The 22,969-nt window shown below is 35.1% G+C and overlaps 4 protein-coding genes across 11 annotated transcripts; 2 read left to right on the top strand and 2 right to left on the bottom strand.

The window, feature by feature from the left end:
* The first annotated feature begins 307 nt into the window (after window positions 1-307).
* On the top strand, window positions 308-1,893 carry LOC140823920 (germin-like protein 5-1). Its single transcript, XM_073185511.1, has 2 exons — window positions 308-494; window positions 1,151-1,893. Exons 1-2 carry the CDS (start codon window positions 386-388, stop codon window positions 1,684-1,686), a joined length of 645 nt encoding a protein of 214 aa, XP_073041612.1. The 5' UTR covers window positions 308-385; the 3' UTR covers window positions 1,687-1,893.
* A 1,396-nt stretch (window positions 1,894-3,289) lies between these two features.
* Window positions 3,290-7,320, bottom strand: LOC140823919 (glutamate--tRNA ligase, cytoplasmic-like). The gene is made up of 6 exons (XM_073185510.1): window positions 7,108-7,320; window positions 6,379-6,475; window positions 6,037-6,190; window positions 4,593-5,716; window positions 3,817-4,284; window positions 3,290-3,704 (listed from the first exon to the last, which is right to left on the bottom strand). The coding sequence occupies exons 1-6, from the start codon at window positions 7,236-7,238 to the stop codon at window positions 3,486-3,488; spliced, it is 2,193 nt and encodes a 730-aa protein (XP_073041611.1). The 5' UTR covers window positions 7,239-7,320; the 3' UTR covers window positions 3,290-3,485.
* Window positions 7,321-9,514: 2,194 nt separating this feature from the next.
* LOC140823917 (uncharacterized) lies at window positions 9,515-15,562 on the bottom strand. Of its 8 annotated transcripts, XM_073185502.1 has the most exons (9): window positions 15,350-15,557; window positions 15,103-15,151; window positions 14,830-15,022; window positions 13,147-13,220; window positions 12,402-12,551; window positions 11,132-11,417; window positions 10,278-10,511; window positions 9,811-10,168; window positions 9,515-9,698 (listed from the first exon to the last, which is right to left on the bottom strand). In XM_073185502.1, the coding sequence occupies exons 1-8, from the start codon at window positions 15,408-15,410 to the stop codon at window positions 9,815-9,817; spliced, it is 1,401 nt and encodes a 466-aa protein (XP_073041603.1). In that variant the 5' UTR covers window positions 15,411-15,557; the 3' UTR covers window positions 9,515-9,698; window positions 9,811-9,814. The 8 variants fall into 8 exon arrangements, with proteins under 8 accessions (XP_073041603.1, XP_073041605.1, XP_073041609.1 ...); XM_073185504.1 differs by having other exon boundaries at window positions 9,515-10,168; window positions 15,103-15,170; window positions 15,413-15,562; XM_073185508.1 differs by having other exon boundaries at window positions 9,515-10,168; window positions 14,830-15,019; window positions 15,103-15,170; window positions 15,413-15,562.
* A 4,018-nt stretch (window positions 15,563-19,580) lies between these two features.
* LOC140823916 (endoglucanase 25-like) lies at window positions 19,581-22,969 on the top strand. Its single transcript, XM_073185500.1, has 6 exons — window positions 19,581-20,034; window positions 20,325-20,635; window positions 20,808-21,266; window positions 21,373-21,508; window positions 21,598-21,770; window positions 22,293-22,969. The coding sequence occupies exons 1-6, from the start codon at window positions 19,665-19,667 to the stop codon at window positions 22,692-22,694; spliced, it is 1,851 nt and encodes a 616-aa protein (XP_073041601.1). The 5' UTR covers window positions 19,581-19,664; the 3' UTR covers window positions 22,695-22,969.

The following is a 22,969-nucleotide window of genomic DNA, read 5'->3' as shown; positions in this document are numbered from 1 at the left end:
GAAAGTCTATTTTGAATATCAATAGACTTCTATAAAGTATGTAAAATTCTTAATTGAATACATTTAAACTTTTTAAATCTACAAACGTTATTAAAAATCAATAAATTTCCTACATTGAATACACCCCTGATATTTGAGACCAGATGTTAATTGTTTTCTCGACTACAAAATGAAAACAAAAAGGAAATTTAATTTAATTTAATGATATAACTAATGGGAAAATATTAAAAAATGGGACTTCATTAATAATGAGGAACCTAGACTTGCAACTTTTTCACACTTATAAATAACCTCACCCACTTTACAACTCTGCACACATCCTTAATACTCTTCCCAACCAATCCCACTTCATCTCTTTTTTCTTGTCCTAGCTCTCAGCTCCGCCATGGCCTTCTGCAGAATGCTAGCAATAATGGCTATAATCTTGGTCGCCGGAAGAGCTTCTGCCGACCCGGACATGCTTCAAGATATCTGTGTTGCTGATCTTGCTTCTGGTATAAAAAATATTTATATATATATATATATTCTCCTTTTTTCTCTATATATATATTAGCTAGGTAGATATATAATTTAATTAACTTCTACTACCAGTTGTGATTTTGATGCTTCAATTTTGATTCGATCTATAGTGTGTTCTCTCTTGTTGACCTGTGAATCCTTCAATTAATTTTTTTATTTTTTTCACAAATAATAATAAATCATCGTCTCAATGTGTTTCTAAAATACAGTATATAAATAACATTATTCTGAATAATTGAGATTACCAAGCCTAGTACTTCTTCGCCTCTATAATCTTGAATGCTAAAAAAAGAGAGTTTATTTCACTGAATAATATATGATTTATTGAACTTAACTTCGTGAAATTAATTGTATATGTTTTACCACTTGATTGGATATTATTTCATTTGATATTCTAATTATATGAGTTGATTTTCCCTTTTAAATTTATGTTAACAGATCGTTTTTATTCATTTATGATCTGGGTATTTTTTGTATTTTATTTTTGAAAAAAAGGAACTATATTATTTTTGTGTTACACTCGAGCAAACTATTTAATAGAGATCTTCCAGAAGAAAATTAATATATATGGATATTTATGATAATTTTAAAAAGTGGTTGAATTGACGTTTTTGCCTCCAAATTGGAACAGCTGTCAAAGTCAACGGATTTGTGTGTAAGTCTAACACGTCGTCGGACGACTTCTTCTCCGCCCTCCTGGCCAAACCCGGCCCCACCAACAACACCTTCGGATCACTAGTCACCGGTGCCAACGTACAGAGAATCCCAGGCCTCAACACCCTCGGCGTTTCCCTCTCCAGGATCGACTATGCCCCCGGCGGTCTCAACCCACCACACACTCATCCACGCGCTACCGAGATCGTGTTCGTCCTCTACGGCCAGCTGGAAGTCGGCTTCATCACCACCGCCAACGTCCTCTACTCTAAGACCATAAAAAATGGAGAGATCTTCGTCTTCCCTAGAGGCCTTGTCCACTTCCAGAAGAACAACGGGAGAGTTCCCGCAGCTGTGATCGCCGCCTTTAATAGTCAGCTTCCGGGCACACAGACCATCTCCACCACCTTGTTCGGGGCGACTCCGCCGGTGCCGGATAATGTTTTGTCGAAGGCGTTCCAGATTTCGACTCCCGAAGTTCAGAAGATCAAGTTCAGATTCGCGCCCAAATGATCATGGTGATCGTTAGAAATGAAAGTTGACATGCACTGTGTTTTCGATATTGTCTGTCTTCGGTTTGATAATTTGATTTATCATTTATTTTGTTGTTGTTGTGACGTTTGTACTTTGTATGGCTAATTTCTTTTGATTTTAAGAATAATAAAATCCTTCAAATGAACAAGTGTTCGATATTCAATGAAGATCAAATATTCTATCTTGGTTAGCAATATATATCATGAGATAAGAAAGAGTCGGAAGTTGATATATATGTTTTGATGACGATGTTTTAATAAATTCATTTACAATGGATATCCCACTAAACGAACGATCTCACCTATCTCACTCTATTGGTGGGTTCAAAATAAACACATGATTCCACGTTACCTTTTTTTTTTTTTGGCAAAAACTTGTGTGAGACGGTCTCACGGGTCGTAGTTGTGACACGGATCTCTTATTTGGATCACCCATGAAAAAGTATTACTTTTTATGCTAAGAGTATTACTTTTTATTGTGAATATGAGTAGGGTTGACCCGTTTCACTGATTATGATCCGTGAGACGGTCTCACATGAGACTCACTCTTTTTTTTTTATATCAAAAACAGGATCAAATTCAAATTTGTATCAAAATTATTATCCCTAAATTAACCCATTGGAAATTGTCACTCAAATAATAATAATAAAAAAGAATATTTAAGTAATTTCCCCATGAGGAAATTTAATGTTGTTCGATCATCTTAGCGAGCAGAGTTAATTGTGTTCATGTTCATCTTCTTTCTTGTATGTGCAAGCTAATTGTATATTCATTTCTTATTTATTTATTTATTTTTATATATTGGCATCTACCCCTGGACTGAACACCCCCTCATCCACGTGCCCCTGAGATCGCATTCGTCATCTACGGGGAGCTGCAAGTGGGGTCGCCAACGCCTTCTTCAATCACCAAGACAATTAAGAGCAGGGAGGTATTCGTCTTCCCTAAAGGTCTCCTCCATTTTCAGAAGAACAATGAACATTTTCCCGCCCTTGCAGTCGCCGCATTCGATAGCCAGCTCCCCGCAACGAAGTCCATCTCCACCACGCTGTTCGTGGCGTGGCCGCCAGTGCCGGATAATGTTTTGGCCACCGCTTTTAAGATCGACGTTAACCAAGTTCAGACTGGTCTAGTCCTAGTTCACAACTAATTAGGTAATTGATCATGAAAAATCACACCATGCATGAATTAGAATGAATCATTTGCTTCCGTTGCGTCTTTGATATTTTCCGTACCACGATTTCACTCTGATTTTTCTTGGAATTATCACATATTCCATAATTGCATTTGTTGATTTATACCGCTTATTTTTTTCTTAATTAGAATCACTTCATGAATTATGATTAGGGTCATCCGATTCTTGCATTAATTTATAATTTGTTTTACATTGACAAACCATAGCCAAAAAAATGAATGAAATGATAAGTCATGTGCTCGAGAAAGAATTACATTTAGCTATACGTACATAAACTAGTTAATGTTGGCATAACCAATAACAAGTCGGCCACGGGATTTTGCAGTTCGTTTTACAGTATGCTTCATTCCAAGGCTCGCACATAAAACATCACTTATAGAACAATGAAAAACTATGACAGCATTTTCATATTAACTATTGGAAATCAAGGTCAGATATACCAGTGAACTTCAATGCAGTTCCATGAATCACAAAAAAACCGTGTTCATAGATCAAATATTTCTCGGTGGGATACGCTCAACATCAGGTAAATAAACAGACGAAAAAAATATCTGACCGACGAGAAACAGTATATTTCCTTCATTTTACTTCGTCATGGCTTGTAGCTTGCCATCTGGAATTGCAAACAGGACGATCGGTTTTGAAGGCCGAATAAAAGGGACATCACATCTGTAATACCCTTTCCTCTCCAGTTGTATTATGTCACCACGCTTCAAGTTCCGCATATCAGATTCCCCAAGTGCACGTGTCTCCTTCCTCGTACAGGGATTGAGCACATCAACGAAATCTTCGTTTTCCTCGAGCTGTTATTATAAACAGGAATGAATTGTAACAAGAGAACAAACCCAAAAAAATAGATAAGAACCATTAAAGTTGGAATGAAGGAAAGCTTTCTTGTCCTGACGAAAAAGTCACCTTTTTCTTTGTGATAAGATAGTCAAAGGCTACTAGCGTTAATCTGACGAGCTCGTTGGAATCTGGAAGCCATGTGAGTTTCAATTTCGTTGTCTTGACATTTCCTTTGAGATTCAAAACTCCCACGAGCTGAGTTATGATGCCGTTTTGGTCTTTCTTGATTTCCTTCACAACTGCATTGCCCCAATCCTTTAAAGTGACTTCCTCGTCAACAGCGATCGATTCCGCATCAGCATAGTCCATCCATATTTTATTTGAATAAGTTACGGCTTTCTCTCCAGCACCGTCATATTTCTTGTGTTTGGGTAAAACTCGCACGAAGGGATCGCGGGGACCATCAGTTAGAATCAGCAATACACGTTGCTCTTCAACCACAGCAGTATACCTGGGACATACGGGATCAATGATCTTCTTATTGATCGCCCAGAGTTTGTCCCATTCCATGAGATTGAGATTCTTGGAGGTCCCCTGTAACAAATATAAAGAAGACTATGAGCACCATTATCATATTGCTGTCATGTGACAAGCATGACCACTTTGAGATTCCCTCCACACCATCCCACCCGATATAACAGTAGACAAAATCTGGCACTGGGGATGTAGGTAAAACAGGCAAACATGTGCACACACACGCATTAACATAAGACATTCTCAAAATCATCACAAACTTGTTTGATTGCTCAAGCATGAAGAACAATTTGTATCAGCAGTTATTGTTTTGCCATTAACCAATAAATGCTCCTGCAGTATTATACATCAGAGAACAATAAACTTACCTGTTCCAAGATGAATTGTATCAGTGCTTCAATCTTCAGGCCCCTGCGCACTATTCCTTGAACTGTAGGAAAACGAGGATCATCCCATCCTTCAACCTCGCCATTTTGGACAAACCACAGAAGCTTGCGCTTACTAAGAAGTGTGTACACCATATTCAGCCGACTAAATTCATATATATGGACCCTTCTAAATCCCATATCCGATTGAATTCTATGATATTGGTCATTTCGATCGTGGTATTCACTTGATCGAAGAGCATGTGTGATGCCTTCCACAGCATCAACAAATGGACAACAAAAGTCATATGTTGGATATAATTTGTATTGAGATCCGATCCTGTGATGAGGAGTCAAATTACAGCGGTAATACACTGGATCCCGAAGTGATTTATTTGGGTCCTGCATGTCCAGTTTTCCCCGTAGACAACACATTAATCCCCTCTCTGAGCCAGCTATCATTTCATTCCACAAATTGAGATTCTCCTCCACACTGTTATTTCTGCATCTTGATTCTACACCATCCATCCTTTCCTCCTTCATTTTCTCACGTGGAGTATCATCGACATAGGCCTTACCCTTACGGATCAATTTCTCAGCCATTTCCATGAGTTGGGGAAAGTAGTCTGATGTGTATGTCACAGCATCATATTTGATCCTTAGAGTTTCAATATCTTTAAGAAGATTGTCCACAAACTCACTACTTTCTTTGTCAGGGTTTGTGTCGTCAAACCTCACAATCAGCTGTCCTTTATACCGCTCGGCAAAATACTGGTTCGACAATGCTGCTTTTGAATGACCTATATGAAGATAGCCACTGGGTTCTGGTGCAAAACGCAACTTCACTTTCCCAACCTCTGCATCAGGGAGATCCAGCTCAAAGGCGGATCGGCTACCTGCTGTTTCATCCACATGGACACCATTCTCCTTAGCAATGGATCGAGAACTAGAAGTTTGCGGCTCTTTTGAGTTAGATGGTATTGATTTTCCAGAGCCTCTTTTCCCAATATAGGTTGCAAGAAATTCACTTAGCACACCATCATATTCAGCAGAAATCGAGTTGAACCACCGAACAAGGTTTTGGTACTTCTTAGATTTTCTCAAACTTTCCCATCTCAAACCAGTTCCTGAAAGACAAAAGGTATACACAATACACGTGGATAATTAAATATAACATAGATTAAAACAGAATGCAGAAAAAATTAAACTAAGAGAAGCAAATTATCCCCAATATCAAAAGTAATGAAGGTGCTAGTGCCACGTATAAAACAAAGGACAATTACAGAACAATATGTGATAAAAAGAGAAAAATAAGGAGGCGTGAAATCTATCAGGAGTCAGGAACGAGAATTAGGGAAACGACATCTGGAGTACCTAGTTATTCACTTAACAAAACTTGCACCCAATTACTTGCAGAAATTAGATTAAGCAAAATCAAATAGTTCACCTGCAAGACCAGCCCAGATCGCTACATCCGCAATTGAAATACTGTTGCCTACTAGAAAAGTATGCTCCAGCAAATATTCATCCACTGAGCTGCATGCCCCCTCAAATTCAGATCCAGAACCAAAGATAGGAGCAAAATCAATCCATTCATCAATCTACGATACACATATATAAATGTCATCAATACCAAATCCCATAGCTATGAAAAAAGGAAATCAATGGTTAGAATAGAATATTATTCTACCAAAGAATTGGAAGAATGATTAATACAGGTTTCAAATATCTATTTTCCTAAATTACAACAAATAGCACATTCAAAAAACAAAACATACAGAAAAGGAACCTGGCATGATTGATAAGCATCCCTCTCATAGAAATCAGGAATGCTGGCAGTCCTACCCACATATTTAAGAAGTACATAAGCTCCTTGCAGCCTCAGTCTGAAAATCCATTGGGTTAGCATGCGCAGACCATTCTTTTTCAGTATATTACAGATAAAACATGAAAATGGGTACAAAGAAGTTCATGATAAAGACAAACAGAAACACAAACACAAACACAAACGAACACAAAAAAATTCCAGAAGAAGGGCAGAGCACCATGATTATTAACACAAAAAAATGGATTAGTTTGATAATATACACAATCTCTGCTTCAATACTGCATGCTCAATTATTAATTTCAAGAGTTTCGCATCTAAAGGTTGCTAGATACAGGCCCTACTTTAGTCCCATCAAAGCCTAGACGACAGGCAGAAGTTGTTTACTGTTGATTTGGATGAGAATGAGAATGAGAACTAAAAGACTCCAATCTGGATTCTGTTCCATATTCCCGTACATTTGTTTAATGAACAACCTAATCTAGAACTTGTTGAGCCACATTAGAATTCAAACAAGAGTTGGCATCCCGTTTCAAAATCATGAGTTAAAAAAGTTTTGACTGTTACCCCTTCAAAGCTCAGGATATCCCAAATGTCCCTAAAATAATTTCCAAAAAAATTAAATTTGAGCTTACAGGTGAGCAATAATCATAGATGAGTTAAAAAATTGCAATAAGAAAGAGAAGAAATAACCCGTTAGATAAGGCAAGAGTTGGTGTAGAGCCGGGAGCAAGAGTAGAATTTGACGTGAGAGACACACCGGCAATCTTCGCGGCGGCGATGGCGGCAAGAGGAGGAGAATCGGCGGAGAAATTGAGTTCCATCGCGGGGGAAAATATCGCGTCGCCACCGGCACTCCAAAATTACGCTAACAGTGTGCTTAAACTTGTTACAACAGCGGTGCAAATTTTTGTTTGGCCCCAGGCACCTCAACTGGGCCCTCTTTGTTTTGTTCCCGGGTTAACATTTGGGCTGGCTCATTTGGATTGTCGGTCGAGTCAGAACGGATTGGCCCATCAAATTTTTTTTTTTTCCAAAAAAAATTATTATATTACTAATGATTTATATTTATATGGTAGATCGTATTCAAAATATTTATATTATTTGAAATGGTATATATGTATTTGATGAGTATTTAAATATTTTTGAAAAAAATCAAATTTACATCTCAAATCCATTGTATTCAAAACTAGAATGAAAGATTTGAAATCTTTTATATTACCAATTTTCAAGTTCTGAACAATAAGGATCGGTTTTTTTAAAGAAATATGAAATGTATCGGAAAATCTTAGAAATAATTCCACAAGATTTTGTTTTTTTCAAGTGACATATTCTAGCCAATCAAAAGGATTTTATTAGTAATGATGATTCGGAATATCACATATTTGATCAATTAAAGTGAGATTCAGCAACTAAAAAAAATCGATTCTTTAGGACCATTCTTTTCTTCAAACGCAATTATTGATTTCCGAAATGATTTTCTGGATATTTCTCAATATCACGACTATTAACGAAACGTGAGAAGCATATGATTGTAGTCATATCAAATTCTGAATTTCAAAAATTCAAATTCATTAATTCAAATAAAACTTAATTATATTAATAATTTTTATAGATTAAAATTCATTTTGTTATACGAACTATTGATAAAGTGACAAATTAGTACATGAACTATGATAAATTATTTAATTGATACATGTTCCAACTAAAAAGTCAATTTTATCATTTAATAAAATTTCTTTTAAGTCCAATTATTTTTCAAAGTTATTTTATTGACTAAAAATGAAAAAATAAATTTATATCTATTTAAAAATTATAATAAATGGGTATCTTACTATTTTTCAAATATATTTATATTTTACTCATTAATAAATTTTTTACTCAAATATAATAAAATTTCAAAATATTAATAAATATATAATAAAATGATATTTTTTTCCAGTCTATGTTAAAGTATCATCATTTTTTCTAAACAAACTTTTTTATTAATAATAAAATCACACTCAATAATAAAACATATATTAATTTAAAGATAATAAAATAATAACAAAATAATTTTTTTATTAATATTTAAGTTCAAGCACGAGTAAAAAAATCACAAACTTGTCCATAATGTTTAAAAATCAGGTGCATAAATTTTAGTCCATAATCACGTAAATCAGGATATGAGTGATATTTTTTTTAGGAGATGTGTTTTTTCATGCTCTAAAATTGTAATATTGAACACTTTTTTGGAATGGTAACAGATCAAATACTAGATTTGAAAATCTAAAAAACTGCTTATTTTTGCTTCGACAATCTAAAAACGAGATCAGTGAGCTCCGTAACCATATATTTGTTTTATCATACATTCATAAATATATTAAAATATATTTTGTTGTATAATTTGAATTGATAATCATTTACCATAATATAATTTAAATAAATAAAATATTTTTAAAATTAATCAATAAAATAACTTTGAATGTAAAATGGTGTACCAAATTGGTTTTAATAATGGTAGTGGGACTTAAAAGCACTTTAGGTGAAGTGTAAACTTGATTTTTTAATTTGATCATATACCAATCAAGTTATTTAAAATAGTTCATATAACAATTCAACATATTAGCAATAGTTCGTGTACCAAATAGATTTTACTCATTTTTAATATGTGAGGAATAATATTCAAATACGTCTAAAACCTTTCTGAATCAATTCAATTTGTTTATATCCTAGTGAATATATGCACAAGTGTTGTTGTATAGCATTATAAATGTTACTTTCCTAGAATGAATAGACATTTTTTATGCACATTTCCCACGTGAATGTGGATTTTTTGTTGACATTGAGCTCAATTTTATGGATCAGGGACATTTTTCGTTCTGCTATGTTAGCAAAGATTCAATTATTTATCTTGTTTGGTTGAATTATTCTATATTTCTATTCAACCCTCATGTTATGCAAGAGAATATACTGTGTTTTTCTCTCGACTTGTCCTGTGCCGTGTCAATCTACAAATATTAACATTCTAATGTGTGGTATATAGAACTACCGGCAAGATTTTCTGGTTCATAATCAAGCAGCCAAACTCTACGACTCTAAAAGAAAAGAGAGAGATAACTGTGACAGGAAGTACCACCGAGCATAATCACACAGTTAAGTTTGTTGACATTAAAACTGAAATTAATTTCATGATCTTTAATGGCCTAAAGTATAATACATAGCCAAGCCCATAATTGAGTTTGCATGTGGCAACAACTGGTATTAACTAACCAACACTTGATTCATGTAACCAACGTGTTCACCTACATATACAATTACTATCATCAGCTACTCAAGTAAAAGAGAAGCGAAAAATGTCTAATGTCAAAGCAAAAGGAACTTTTGAGGAAAGTTGCAAAACTTAATACTTGTCACCTTTTCATTGATTCGTTAGATGCATGGATTTCTGTGGAGACAAGTCTATGTCAATGAGCGAAAGGTCGTATGGCACAGAGACAGTGCTTGATGCATCCATGAGCAAAGACGAACTCACTGCCTCTGATTTAGCAGGATTATGGGATGCACCAGACTTTTGAGGAGTTGTATCACTTGAAGATCGAGGACTGGATAACTGTATGTCTTCCGACTTGTTCACAAACATGTGCTTGTTTCTCCTAACTGTGTCCATTTCTGGACCTGTTGGGACAAAAGTACGTGCCCTGTACTTTCTTGCTCCATCATCACCCTCGCTGCTATGGTTGTAGAGAACATAATCATGATAGGTCGGTGCAAACTGTCATTGAATCAAATGCATAAATGATGAGAGTTATTGTTCAAGAGATACGTTCACTGGGATCCCTCATTCCAAAACTAAAATATAAACTCCATATTGTAGTTTTCACCTGGTGGACTGTATCGTGGTAAAAGTCATTCAGTTTCAGAGCATGTGCCAGGCTTGCAGTGAGGCCATGCTTAGCACCAATATTTGCACCAGCATACTCTTTATAGGGAAAAGCATAAAGATGACCAAAAGCAGCAATAAGCATTTCAACGCATATTATGAAACTTTGGAATTCTGCAGCTTGCTCTGTATCTTTTATTAATCCAGACTTGGCGGCAAGAAAAACCAAAACACCCTATAAAAGAATTCATAAAACATATAGTTCTTGTCACATAAGTTAAATCTTCAACCACAAAATTCACATAAGCCTTAACGACAAGGTGGGCGAAAATAGCAAGCTCATGAAAGCCACTAAGCCTTAAAGTCCAAACGGGGGCAGGGGGACATGCATTCCAAGTAACATGAGTAGCAGCCTTATATTGCAAATAAACGGAAATAGTAATCAATATTCCAGTGCAGACAATCTCTACCATCCACTCGTGCCTCGGGTATCTCAACTCAGCTCTTTTCGCTAGCAAAGTTAAGCAGGTTGTTGGAAATAATAGCTTTTTATAGGAATGAATTTCATGCAAGTTTCACGGATACACAGACAATGGAAGCATATCTGCAATATTAGGTACAATCTTAAAATCACATTTCCACTTGAAAGCTCTAAAGTCCAAGAAGAATATAGCATCAAACTCAATTTAAAGCTACAACAGTCGGGCCTTGCATGGGAGAAAACCTACATTTTCTGCATTTAAAGGATGGCGATGGAAAGTAATAAAAAAAAGGTAATCCTCGAAAAATGCAATAAAAGCACATGAAATCTGAGCTGTCTCATTTTTATGCATTGGCATTCTACCAGTAAATTACCTGCCAATATGTAAGAAAAACTACAGACTTGATAATGATAAACTTGGGAACTGGATTGAATGGCTGAAGCAAATCTCTGCAAGCCACGTAAAACAAGGCCAAGGCATAGAGAGCCACAGAATAAGAGATTGTATAGATAATGGTAAGGTAGAGGTATGATTGAATTGGGCTGAAATTCCCATCTTCGTATTTTCCTTTTGCATAAAGTATAAAAGTGACTGTGACTAGAATAGGCTTGAGTATCACAAACTGCAAACCTCCTTGTTTACATCTTCGAATGAAGCGCCTGCACAGAGTTACTCACATTCAATCATTTTGAGTAACTTAACTGGAACTAGTTCAGGAGATGAAACATCCGTGTGTACAGTACTTGATGGAAACTATGGACTAAAAATCAATACAAATGCTTTACAAGACTACAGACTACAGAAGCAAGTGCTCGTCCAACTTATCACTAATACTGAGCGTTCAAAATACTCATAATTTTTCATGATGTCTAAAATGTAAATATTGGAGATACAGACCACCCTGTCTCAGAGTCTCAGCACCTAGTTCTCCAGGGATCATTAATAAAAACTTTAAGAACAACATGAAACAGCAGTGCCAAAGTAAGTATCACAATGACAATGGAGCAAAGCATTATAAATCCTATAAAAGTATTCTCAAACTACTTCAATTCTTCACTTTTTTTTTTAAAAAAAGTGAGAATTCTAAAACCATAAAGATCTTCAAACTCTGTAATGTAAAGGATCGGTAAGTAAAACAGGGACATAATTATGCAACAGAACCTGTGATGGCACTATCAGCCTTCTAAAAGTGTCTGACACCAGAATCCTGACACTAAAAGTTGGGAAAGAGTAGGACGTAAATGATGAGCACAAAAGTAAAATATTTATTTAAAATCGCCTGCACTTTGTTGCACAACCATTGAAAAAATCAAAAGCTATTTGAGTATTTTACAAACAAATACCAATTTGCATGTGACATAAAACCAAATTCAAAAGGAAGATCCCTCAAAAAATGAATAGGAAGAGCTAAAAAAAGAATAATCTATACAAGTATCGAAAATGTTTTCCATGCACTGACAAATAAAATGTTGATACATTTATCACTTTAAAATGTAGTCAACTTGAAAGTTGAAAGTAAGATAAACATGATCAAACAATTGATAATGTTTGGAAAACCCAAAGATTATATAAATAAAATCACATAAAGGGACCACACATTGCACCAGCGAGGCAAATATTAGTTTTGTGTATAGATGGCTCACCCGTCCAGCGGAACTGGGGGGAAACAACACGTCATCAAACACCAATTAGACTTCAAAACTTTTCCAGTCAGACTTAACACAACAGCTCCAGGACCACCTACCCACGCTAAACACAGTGATAGGAAATTATAAATGACCCAAGCTTCATAACTGCACAAAAAAAGGGTTCATAACCATCAAATTCACGAACGAAAAACAAATTGGCCACTCGAGCTAAAACAGCATACATAATCAACCTCAGCAATTGATAGAATTCAGAGGAATCGTGGAATTTTACAATGTAAAAATACAGTATGTCCATCTAGTGCAGGTTCCGTAGGCAAGTTCAAAAATGGTCCCTGTCTGTAACAGGAAAGTGAGTTTGTGTGTTTAGAAAATCCTATATATTTATTAGATTCTGCCCTATCCATGAGAAACCACACTTTGCATTAAAGCACCATACACAGGTATGAAACAGAGTTCCACAAATAATATTAGGCCACATCATGGATTCATGCCAAGACAATTTTTTAATTAAAAACTTCATAAGGAACAGATAGTAGTCGACAAAAAAATATATTGTTGGAAAAATATAATAGATACAGCCAATTACATATAAAATGTTTGAGCTTTTCACATTATGAGGATAAAGCATCAAAACATTGTATTCCATCTGAATGTAATAATACATAATAGAGAGAGAGAGAGAGAGAGATGAAATTTACTGAATGCAATCCAAGAACATAAACCAGATGAGCGAACTTACACTTCTCTGATTGAATTGAAGTAAATTGCACTTTCATTAAAGACCAGAGACAAAAAAGACATCAATGCATACACCTGCCAGAAAATCAATTTCAAGATGATTTTAACACATGCACAACATATTAAGAAAACCAAAATATGGAGAACTAATCTGCAAGAAAATTTACAAATTAGCATAAACACAATAAGGTATATCATGTATGTGCTGAACAAGGACAAATTTTGTTTATTTACTATATCCACGCAATGATGAGTACTTATTGTTCAAGTTTAAGCTAATCAATGAAGTGTGAGCCTTATCGGTTGAAGCCCCAAACCTGATATGCTTTAAAATCTCAAAGCATTTTTTAAGAGTGCGTTAGATGTAGCCATGTAGGATAGTAAATCAAAGGTGAAATGCAACATAATCATTGGATATGGACTAATGAGAAATTATTTTATAATTGTTCATTGTCAGTTACATATATTTAATTATATGCGAGCAAATTTTCTTCAGATATTTAAATTTTACAAAATTATTCTCTAAGGTCCTTTCTAAAATCAATGTAATCAAAATAATGGTCATTCATCTTTGTCCATACTCCATAGCTGTCACTCAATAATTTGTAAGTTATATATTTAATTATATGTAACACATTCTCTTTGAATATTTTATTTCTACAAAATTATTCTTCTATGTGCCTCACTGGTTAACAAGGCGCTTACCTCATTCTACACGCAGGCACGACAATACTCGTGCGCTATAATGCACATTGTGCTACTCATAACTACGGCACAAAGGAATCATATGTGAAAAGGGATAAATTAACGTGCTTTATATAAATCTTTTAAGGTGTCGAATTTCACTATTTATGATTGCTCATGGTTTTTAGCAGAGAACATTTTTGGTTTTATACAACCTAAACATAGGTCCTTCCTGAAATCAATGTGGTCCTAAAATAGGTGCACAATAACAACTTCAGTAAAAATATAAAATAGCCTAGAAGAACCCAGTTTAATATTTCATAGAGCTGCTTGCGTAGGTAGTCCCTAAAAATGTTTTCTTTCTCAACTCTCAGGTTTTGTTGAAGACATTCGGTCCCTTCATTGTGAAAGGACGTCTGCTTGTTTTCAAACATCACAGGACAAAGATATGCTTTATAAGTCATATCCCATTTGTAACAGCAGTATGGTCAATGGTGCCTAGCTGTCAGTTGACTGCCACATCTATCTCTTATTAGTGATAAACTCTGCCATAAATCTTCCTCTCTTTTAAGGAATATGATAAACCAAAAGTCCACTGTCATCTGTCTTAGATACTTTAGAGCAAAAAAGAAACGAGACACTGCACGTAACCATAAATCTCACCTCTACCGTGGTTATACCAGCAATTGCATAACATTCTCCTACTATACTCAACACCTGATCAGTCTACTGATTTTAAGCATGCAGATTCTGAACACTAGCACACCATCAGATGGCCTTTCATATCCGCACAATACTTTTGTGGTACTTGATAAATAAATGAGTTGTAAAATTAAAAAAAAAATCAAGTAAATGAAAACAGTGACATAAATAAGCATGCGAGCATGCAATTCATTCTTTAGAACTGAATCGCCACCAACCAATCGATAAAGCTCCAACTTTATAAATTTGCAAACATATGAGCACACATCTTCCAGAAAAATCCACCAGCAACACTTACTGGAACCATAAAGATAATCCGGACAATGTATCTCTGAAATGTGGGCTCGGTATAATTCAATAAATGTCTGTAAATGTGGATGATAGCCAATGTGATTGCCCCAACAGTGCAAGGCAATGCCACCAATATGTACAATATTGGTCCCATTTTGAATGTGGACTCCAAATCATACACCAAAACGTTCAAATTTCTCCTGAAAACAGAAAAGAAAACCCCATCATCAAAAGCCAAGAAAAAAACGGGGACGAACACACAGAAATTCAATCCACAAACCTTAAGCGCTGGAATTCAATTGTGAAAAGAACACTTTTCCTCCTCAAACCTGCCAAAAAAGCCTAACCCTAGGAAAAGAGCGGATGAATTATGAAAACCGCAACAAACAGACCCGCGTCACTAAGTGTTCGTTATTTTAACAAGCAAATGGAGTCTAAACCAAAAATTTAAAAAAAATGTCATCAATCAATTAAAATGAAAAAAATATAAAAGTTAATCATCACTCCGTAATTATGAATTAATCAACCAGAAATGCGAGCAAGAGTGTGAGCCAACCCTAGAGGTGAAGAATGAAAAAAGGGTAACATACAGTACAGTATAGATCTGCGAAAGAAGGGGAGCAATTGTGCAAAAAGAGCGCGCGAGTAGTAGTCAGTCAGTCGGAAGGAGAGGAAGGCAACCCCAATATGGAGATGATTAACGGCGGTTCTACTAGTTGTTTGTTCTGCGTTTTCTTCTATTCTCCAAATATATATATATAATAATTAACCATTAATCCAACCGCCTTTGGCATCAATAAAGTATTAGTTGCACACATGGTGTTTTTGTTTAGTTTAAATGGATTATATTAGGATTATAAAAATTAATAATAGATTAATCTTTAAATTAAAATGATAATCTTTTTTTTTAAAAAAAAAGGACAAAGTACCTTACTATGACATCATTTTTTTTTATTTAAAAAAAAAAGGTTTTTTTTTTCCTTTTGAATGAAAATTAGATAAATACATTATTAACTTTTTAAGTGGATGGTAAGTATGAAATGAAAAATATCTCACATATAAAAATAATATTAGTACGAGTGAATTTATATTGAATTATACTTTGTGAATGTGTAAGAATTATTGGTCAAAAGGTTATCTGTCGTGCATGGTTATACACGGGTGCAAATTAAGGGTCCGATTTGCACTGGAAAAGACTTGACTTTGTGTGTAAACATACGAGTACAACCTGGGTGTGTCGAATGTTGACAGTACATAATTCTGATACAAGTTTATTCCTAGAAAAATAAAAAATATTTTGAATGTACGTATCTACTATTATTGTTTTTGTTACAAAAAATGATTTTAAAGGCCGTGAAGAATTCTCTTGCTTACTAAGTGGCGACCATTTCATTCATCCATTTGCCCCTCTTAAATAAGAATGAAGATAGCTTAGAGGTTGAAGACCGAACAAGTCAGTTTTGGGAATGATAAGAAAAGAGAATATCACTATCAATTTTTAAGTTTCATTTTTGTTATCAGTTTATTTCAAGTTGTATAGTTCCCCACCATATTTAATGTTTTACATTCCGTTGGTGTGAAACATTATGTCCAATTTCGATTATTAAGCACTAAAACTCGAAAATATCCGATTAATATATTCTGAAATTTCGAAATAAATTCCAGAAAATTTAGAAATTCGGCCAGTACCTACAATCAATGATTTATCACAAATCAATTATACAAATTCGAATTAATCTAAAACTCCAAATTTGGAAACCCCAAATTCGAAATATACTTTCTAGGTTTTGAAATCAAGTTCCTATTGTATTTCAATTCTGGAGCGTATAAAATTGCATATAAATCGATATTTACTAATACATATTTTTAACACACCACTCAATTATTTGACTTTAATTTAGCATTTTAAAATAATCATCCATAAATTGTGCCAAATAACTTGGTAATTAGCATCGGATCCTTTTTAAATTAATTAATTTCAATAGATAAATTAATGGACAGACACCCATTCCATAATATTCTAATTAAATACTTTTATATATTCTCTCAAACTATTTGGACAATTCACCAATTCTAACTTATCAAAATTGTATTTCAGTCATGTAATTTTACTTTTTGTTGATTTTTTTCGTTAAATTCCTCACATGACACCGGACACATCATCAATTTTCCATTGCCACATCAACGCTCCGGCACAAAATCATCTTTGTACTGCTCCTTCTTTATCCTGCGTAGCATACTTGTATCATTGGAAATTAAAGAAACTGTGGCTTTTATGAAAAAGAACTGTAGTTTTTATGAAAGAGCTAGTTTCGTTTTAAATATCTTGAACATGGAAGAATTAATTAATCCATACTTGTTCAGCCACTTTGAAACTACGGGACTAGGCTGCTGACCATGAATAATACTCAATTCCAGTACGGTGGTGTTTAACTTCTTTTCAAAATCTTCATCGGACGTCTCGCAGTCTATCCTCTGTTGCATATATATAGCGTCCTATTGCGTCTTTGTACTCCTGCTCGAGTTTATTGCGAAGCTTAGATTCAGAGACAAGATCAGCCCAAAGCGGTTCTTCCTTCGTAGGATTCAACCCTAACTTCGGTTTGGCCGCCATTGGAAAGCTTCGATTTGGCTTCAAACAAAGTCTTTCTTGTCTTACAAAATCACGTATATATAACCCCAGCCCTTTGATAAAAGCAGAAAGAAAATAAAATTATCATTGGCCATTTTAAATTTCATAATAAATTATAGAGTTAAGGTAATAATATCATTTCTTATTTATGGCCAAAAATAAATAGTCTTTCGACTTCCCTAAAATAAATCGTATTATATAATATCATATAAAATTGAAGTTTATTCGGTATAACTATTTAAAAGGAAAAACAAAAACCAAAACGAATAAACAGTTGATTGTTTTTCAAAGTAAAAAAGAAAACCTTATTTCCAATATTTTTACATTTAATAATTTTAAAATTATCGTTCGTTCAGATGAAAATAATAATAATATAATTACTTTTGTTGTTTATAAAGGTAAATGACATTTTCATAAATAAAAAACACAAAACGGCACCGTCATTTTGGTAAATAAGAAAACATCTAATGGGAAAAAAAATAGAGGCAACCATATAAATTGACAAATTTTTCTAATAAATTTATTTGTTGGGAATTAAGTTAGAATATAGCCTTAATTTCATCTCAAGCTTCATTCGAGTTTCAGTCTCGAAACCCTAGTATTTGTTATAAAATAGTTTCTTGATGTAGATTATTATAGATTGTGATCAAGATAGATATAGAAAAATAATATTTATAAAAAATTTATTCTCTTATTTTCCGATGATTGAGTTCAATTAAAATTGCACCTTAGTATTCACTCATTTCCTCTTCTCTCATGAATTCTCTTTTCTCATCTCTCTGTTCTGTTCTTTTATGAGTATCTTATGATTTATAATATGTTATCAGTCGATTCTATAATTAACCAATTGAGAATGAAAATAATTCACGTTCTTTAAATGTCATCGTAACATCGCAACTTATTTTCAATACTCAATTTTATGAGATATTTATTGGTTGTCTAGAAGTAGTATAATTATAAATTGGTGCTCATGAAATATTAAGAAAGATATAAATCTATGTCAAAGTGTATTAAACATCAAACAATCTGTCCTAAGATAAATGTTTAGCATTTCAAACAATGGAATCAATAAACGTGATTATTTTTAAAATTTGACCGATGATATTTGGCAAAGAACTGATTACAACAAGTTATGCAGCAAAAAAAAAAAAAGGCCAAATCGTAATTGTCCGAAGGGTCGTCGCTAGGAACCAAGGCAACCACCTAATACAATTATAACAAGGCAATACATATTTATAAATAATTCAAAAGAAATAAGTTAGCTAGAATAATATTTAGAATTGCAATTTATTTATTTATTTTTTTTTTAAAATGTGGAGCCCAAAACGAAGCTGTGTGTCTACTAGAATACAGAATATGAGTGTCGGCGTTGCTGTCGGTGGACAAAGCCAATTAATCATTAAAAATAAAATAATGAAGAAGAGTAAATCTTTGAATATTATTTTATAAAATCACACAATTATTATCAAAGAATATGAATAAAAAATTATGGTGACATATTTATTCCAATGTACAAAAACGAACATAAACAACGATATCTTATGGACCAGTCTACTATCTCCGGCCCATCTCTAGCCAATTGAAAGACAGGTCTCTCAAGGTTCAAATATTCCCCTATAAATATGAGTTTTGAGCATATGATAATTCATTCACTATATTGTTTTCAGCATCACCCTTAGCTGCTCATCACTTATATCATCGGTATCTGACTTGAGCGTCGGAGAAGTTACGTCAGGACACCTCTCTGGCCCCCTTCTGACTGTCTTCTTCGTGATTTCAGGCTCGGGACAACTTTGGAACATGTGTTTGGACTAGTGACACTGATTGAAATCAGACTCTAAATTTTTTGTGAGTATGAAACAAATAAACAATTGAAAGGTAATAAAATATGATTGAATATTAATTAACTGTTGTTGACCACAATTACCGTTCTACATTAGTTAGTAGCAAATGACAAAAGATTTCGCCGGTATGTCATAAAAAAATATTATGCGATATTATTTACTAATAATAATAATAATATTCAACTAACCAATAATTGTTTTTCTTTATAATTTAAAATAAAATGATAAGACGGAGAGTCAGCGGTCACTCTCAACAACTAATAATTCCGATATTCACCAATAACAAAAACCACACTTCCATTTTACTCCTCCCCGCACTTCTCCACAGCAATCCATCCCTTTTCCGCATTTGCTTCGATTCTTGCCATGTACGGTCGTGATCCATGGGGCGGGACGCTGGAGATTGCCGCCGATTCCGCCACCGACGATGACCGGAGCAGGAATTTGCATGACTACGACAGGGCGGCGCTGTCCCGGACGCTGGACGAGACGCAGCAGAGCTGGCTGCTGGGTCCCGGGGAGCAGAAGAAGAACAAGTATGTGGATCTGGGATGCATTATCGTGAGCAGGAAGCTCTTTGTGTGGACGGTGGGGACTATTGTCGCGGCTGGATTGTTGGCTGGGTTCGTCACTTTGATTGTTAAGACTGTGCCACGGCATCACCACCGCCCGCCTCCGCCGGATAATTACACTCTGGCGCTCAACAAGGCTCTAATGTTCTTTAATGCTCAACGATGTAAGTGCATACGTTACTGTTGCTCATCACTTTATAGTTAATAATATACGGTTCAATTTGCTATTGGATTTACTGGATCTCATGATTCTGGATAGAGAAATGTAAGATTTTGAGAATTTATTAATCAATGAATAACTCTTATTTTACCCGGTCTGAGGGGAGATCAACTGATACTTTATTTCTTTTTACAATTGTATGTATCTGTCTGAATGAATTCGATCTTATCAGTTTTAAGGTGCTCTAAGACTGTGAATTGCATATTTTCTGATGCTCGATATTTATTTTTGCAGCCGGAAAACTACCCAAGCATAATAATGTATCATGGAGGGGAAACTCGTGTGTAAACGATGGAAAATCTGGTTCTACTACTCTGTTTAAAGATCTAGCCGGAGGCTATTACGATGCTGGTGACGCGATCAAGTTTAATTTCCCTCAATCTTTTGCGATGACAATGTTGAGTTGGAGTGTGATCGAATACAGTGCTAAGTATGAAGCAGCTGGAGAACTTAATCATGTCAAAGATATTATCAAGTGGGGTACTGATTACTTCCTCAAGACTTTCAATAACACTGCCGATACCATTTATCGAATTGTGATGCAGGTATCTATTACTTGTTGAAAGTTCGTTTTAGTTAATTAGTAATATTGTTTCTTCTGTGTTGTTTATTGAAAGAGAAAAGTTTCTGTAACTTGATATTTGATCACTTCGCGTGAACATGCTCAAGAAATTGGTGTACTTGATTTTTTACTTTTGAATTATTCTTTCTTGGTAGGTCGGAGAAGGTGATACCTCCGGTGAATCGACCAAGCCCAATGATCATTACTGTTGGACTCGCCCAGAGGACATTGATTATGATAGACCTGTTCTTGAATGCAGTAGTTGCTCGGATCTTGCTGCGGAAATGGCTGCTGCTTTGGCTTCTGCTTCCATTGTTTTCAAGGACAATAAAGCCTACTCACAAAAGCTTGTCCATGGTGCCAGAACCCTATTCAAATTTGCGAGGGATCAGAGAGGTAGATACAGTGTTGGCACTGAAGCGTCAACTTTCTATAATTCCACCAGTTACTGGGATGAATTTGTGTGGGGTGCATCATGGCTCTATTATGCTACTGGGAATTCTTCCTATCTTCAGCTTGCTACGGCTCCTGGTCTTGCAAAACACGCGGGTGCTTTTTGGGGAGGCCCATTTTATGGTGTGCTGAGTTGGGAAAATAAGCTCGCTGGAGCTCAGGTAATGTGAAAATAAGATGGTAGTCTGCGAAACATTGTTGCACAAATTGCCGTATTAAAATAGGTTTTGCTAATTGTTGATGGAAGTGAAATGATTCTGCATATAGGTGCTTCTGAGTCGTCTTAGATTGTTCCTGAGTCCCGGTTACCCATATGAAGAAATTTTGAGTACATTTCACAACCAGACCAGCATTTTCATGTGCTCGTTCTTGCCAGAATTTTCCACATTCAACCGAACGAAAGGTAATCAACTTTACTTCCTTGGAACTTATCCAGAGTAAATAGTTCACTTCTGTAATGTCTGTGATTAAAGTTTTGTGCACCTTGGGCAGGAGGCATGATCCAATTAAATCATGGAGCGCCTCAGCCTCTTCAGTATGTAGTCAATGCAGCGTTCCTTGCAACATTGTTTAGTGACTATATGAAGGCTGCCGATTCTCCCGGGTGGTACTGTGGACCACGTTTCTACTCAACTGATACTCTTCGGGAATTCGCTCAGACTCAGGTACCACATTATTGAGTATCATAAAGCATGCTCAAGTTCTAGGCAAAGCAGGCCGGCACGGGAACACACCTTAGAGAAAAGAGAAATATTAATGGATAATATACTGAAAGTATAACTATTTGAAGAAAATTTATTACATCATTCAATTTGTATATTTCAAACTTTTGAATGATAATAAAATAATATGGTGTCTACATGATAATGCAAAGTTATTAATTCACATTTTATTTTGAATTCAACATCACTATATTTAAGGTGAACTTAAAAGCCACTTTGAGCGTTTAAAGCACCATGGCTTGTGCTTCATGACCAATGAACACTTTGTTTTTTTAAAATTCTCGTGTTGATTCATGCTCGCCAATGAACACCTCAACCTCATGAACGGTTGCCCTTGCTTGATACAAGGATTGAGTTTTGAGCCTGAGTACATGTGGTTTTATTAATTATGACTCTTCCTTCTTATAATGTCGGTAAATTTATCAAGGAGTATTAATGGAGCTAGTGTCATTATTTGCCTTTCAGATTGATTACGTTCTTGGTAAGAACCCAAGACAGATGAGTTATGTGGTGGGATTTGGAAACCACTATCCAAAGCACGTTCACCATAGAGGGGCATCAATTCCTAAGAACCAAGCCAAGTACAGTTGTACAGGAGGATGGAAATGGAGGGACTCGTCGAAGGCAAATCCAAATATTCTTGTCGGAGCCATGGTCGCTGGTCCGGACAGGCAAGATGGTTTCCATGACGTACGAACAAATTACAACTATACAGAACCAACACTAGCTGGCAATGCTGGATTAGTTGCAGCTCTTGTTGCTCTATCTGGAGGTTCTACCATGGAAATTGACAAGAACACCATTTTCTCTGCGGTGCCACCCATGTTTCCAATACCTCCACCCCCACCAGCTCCATGGAGGCCATGAGTTGACGCCATCGTTTTTCATCGTCCGTGACTGTCAACATTCGAAGTGGTATTTTATCCTTTTTCCCCCTTTTATATTTTTCGTGTATTGGGACATAAATTACAAAAAAAAACTCACAGGGATATATAGGATGGTTAGAATAGGAGGGTTGGTCTGCTTGAAGAAAAATTTGGGGCCAATGCCATGTATTTCAATGTTGTGATGTATATAGTATGTATGTATGTATGAAATGGACCTTCATTCTTTTGACATAGTTTGGAAGTGAACTTTCTGTA

Source organism: Primulina eburnea, chromosome 2 (assembly GCF_022965805.1).
Source record: "Primulina eburnea isolate SZY01 chromosome 2, ASM2296580v1, whole genome shotgun sequence".
Classification (NCBI taxonomy): Eukaryota; Viridiplantae; Streptophyta; class Magnoliopsida; order Lamiales; family Gesneriaceae; genus Primulina; species Primulina eburnea.
This window is presented reverse-complemented; position numbering and strand designations above follow the sequence as displayed.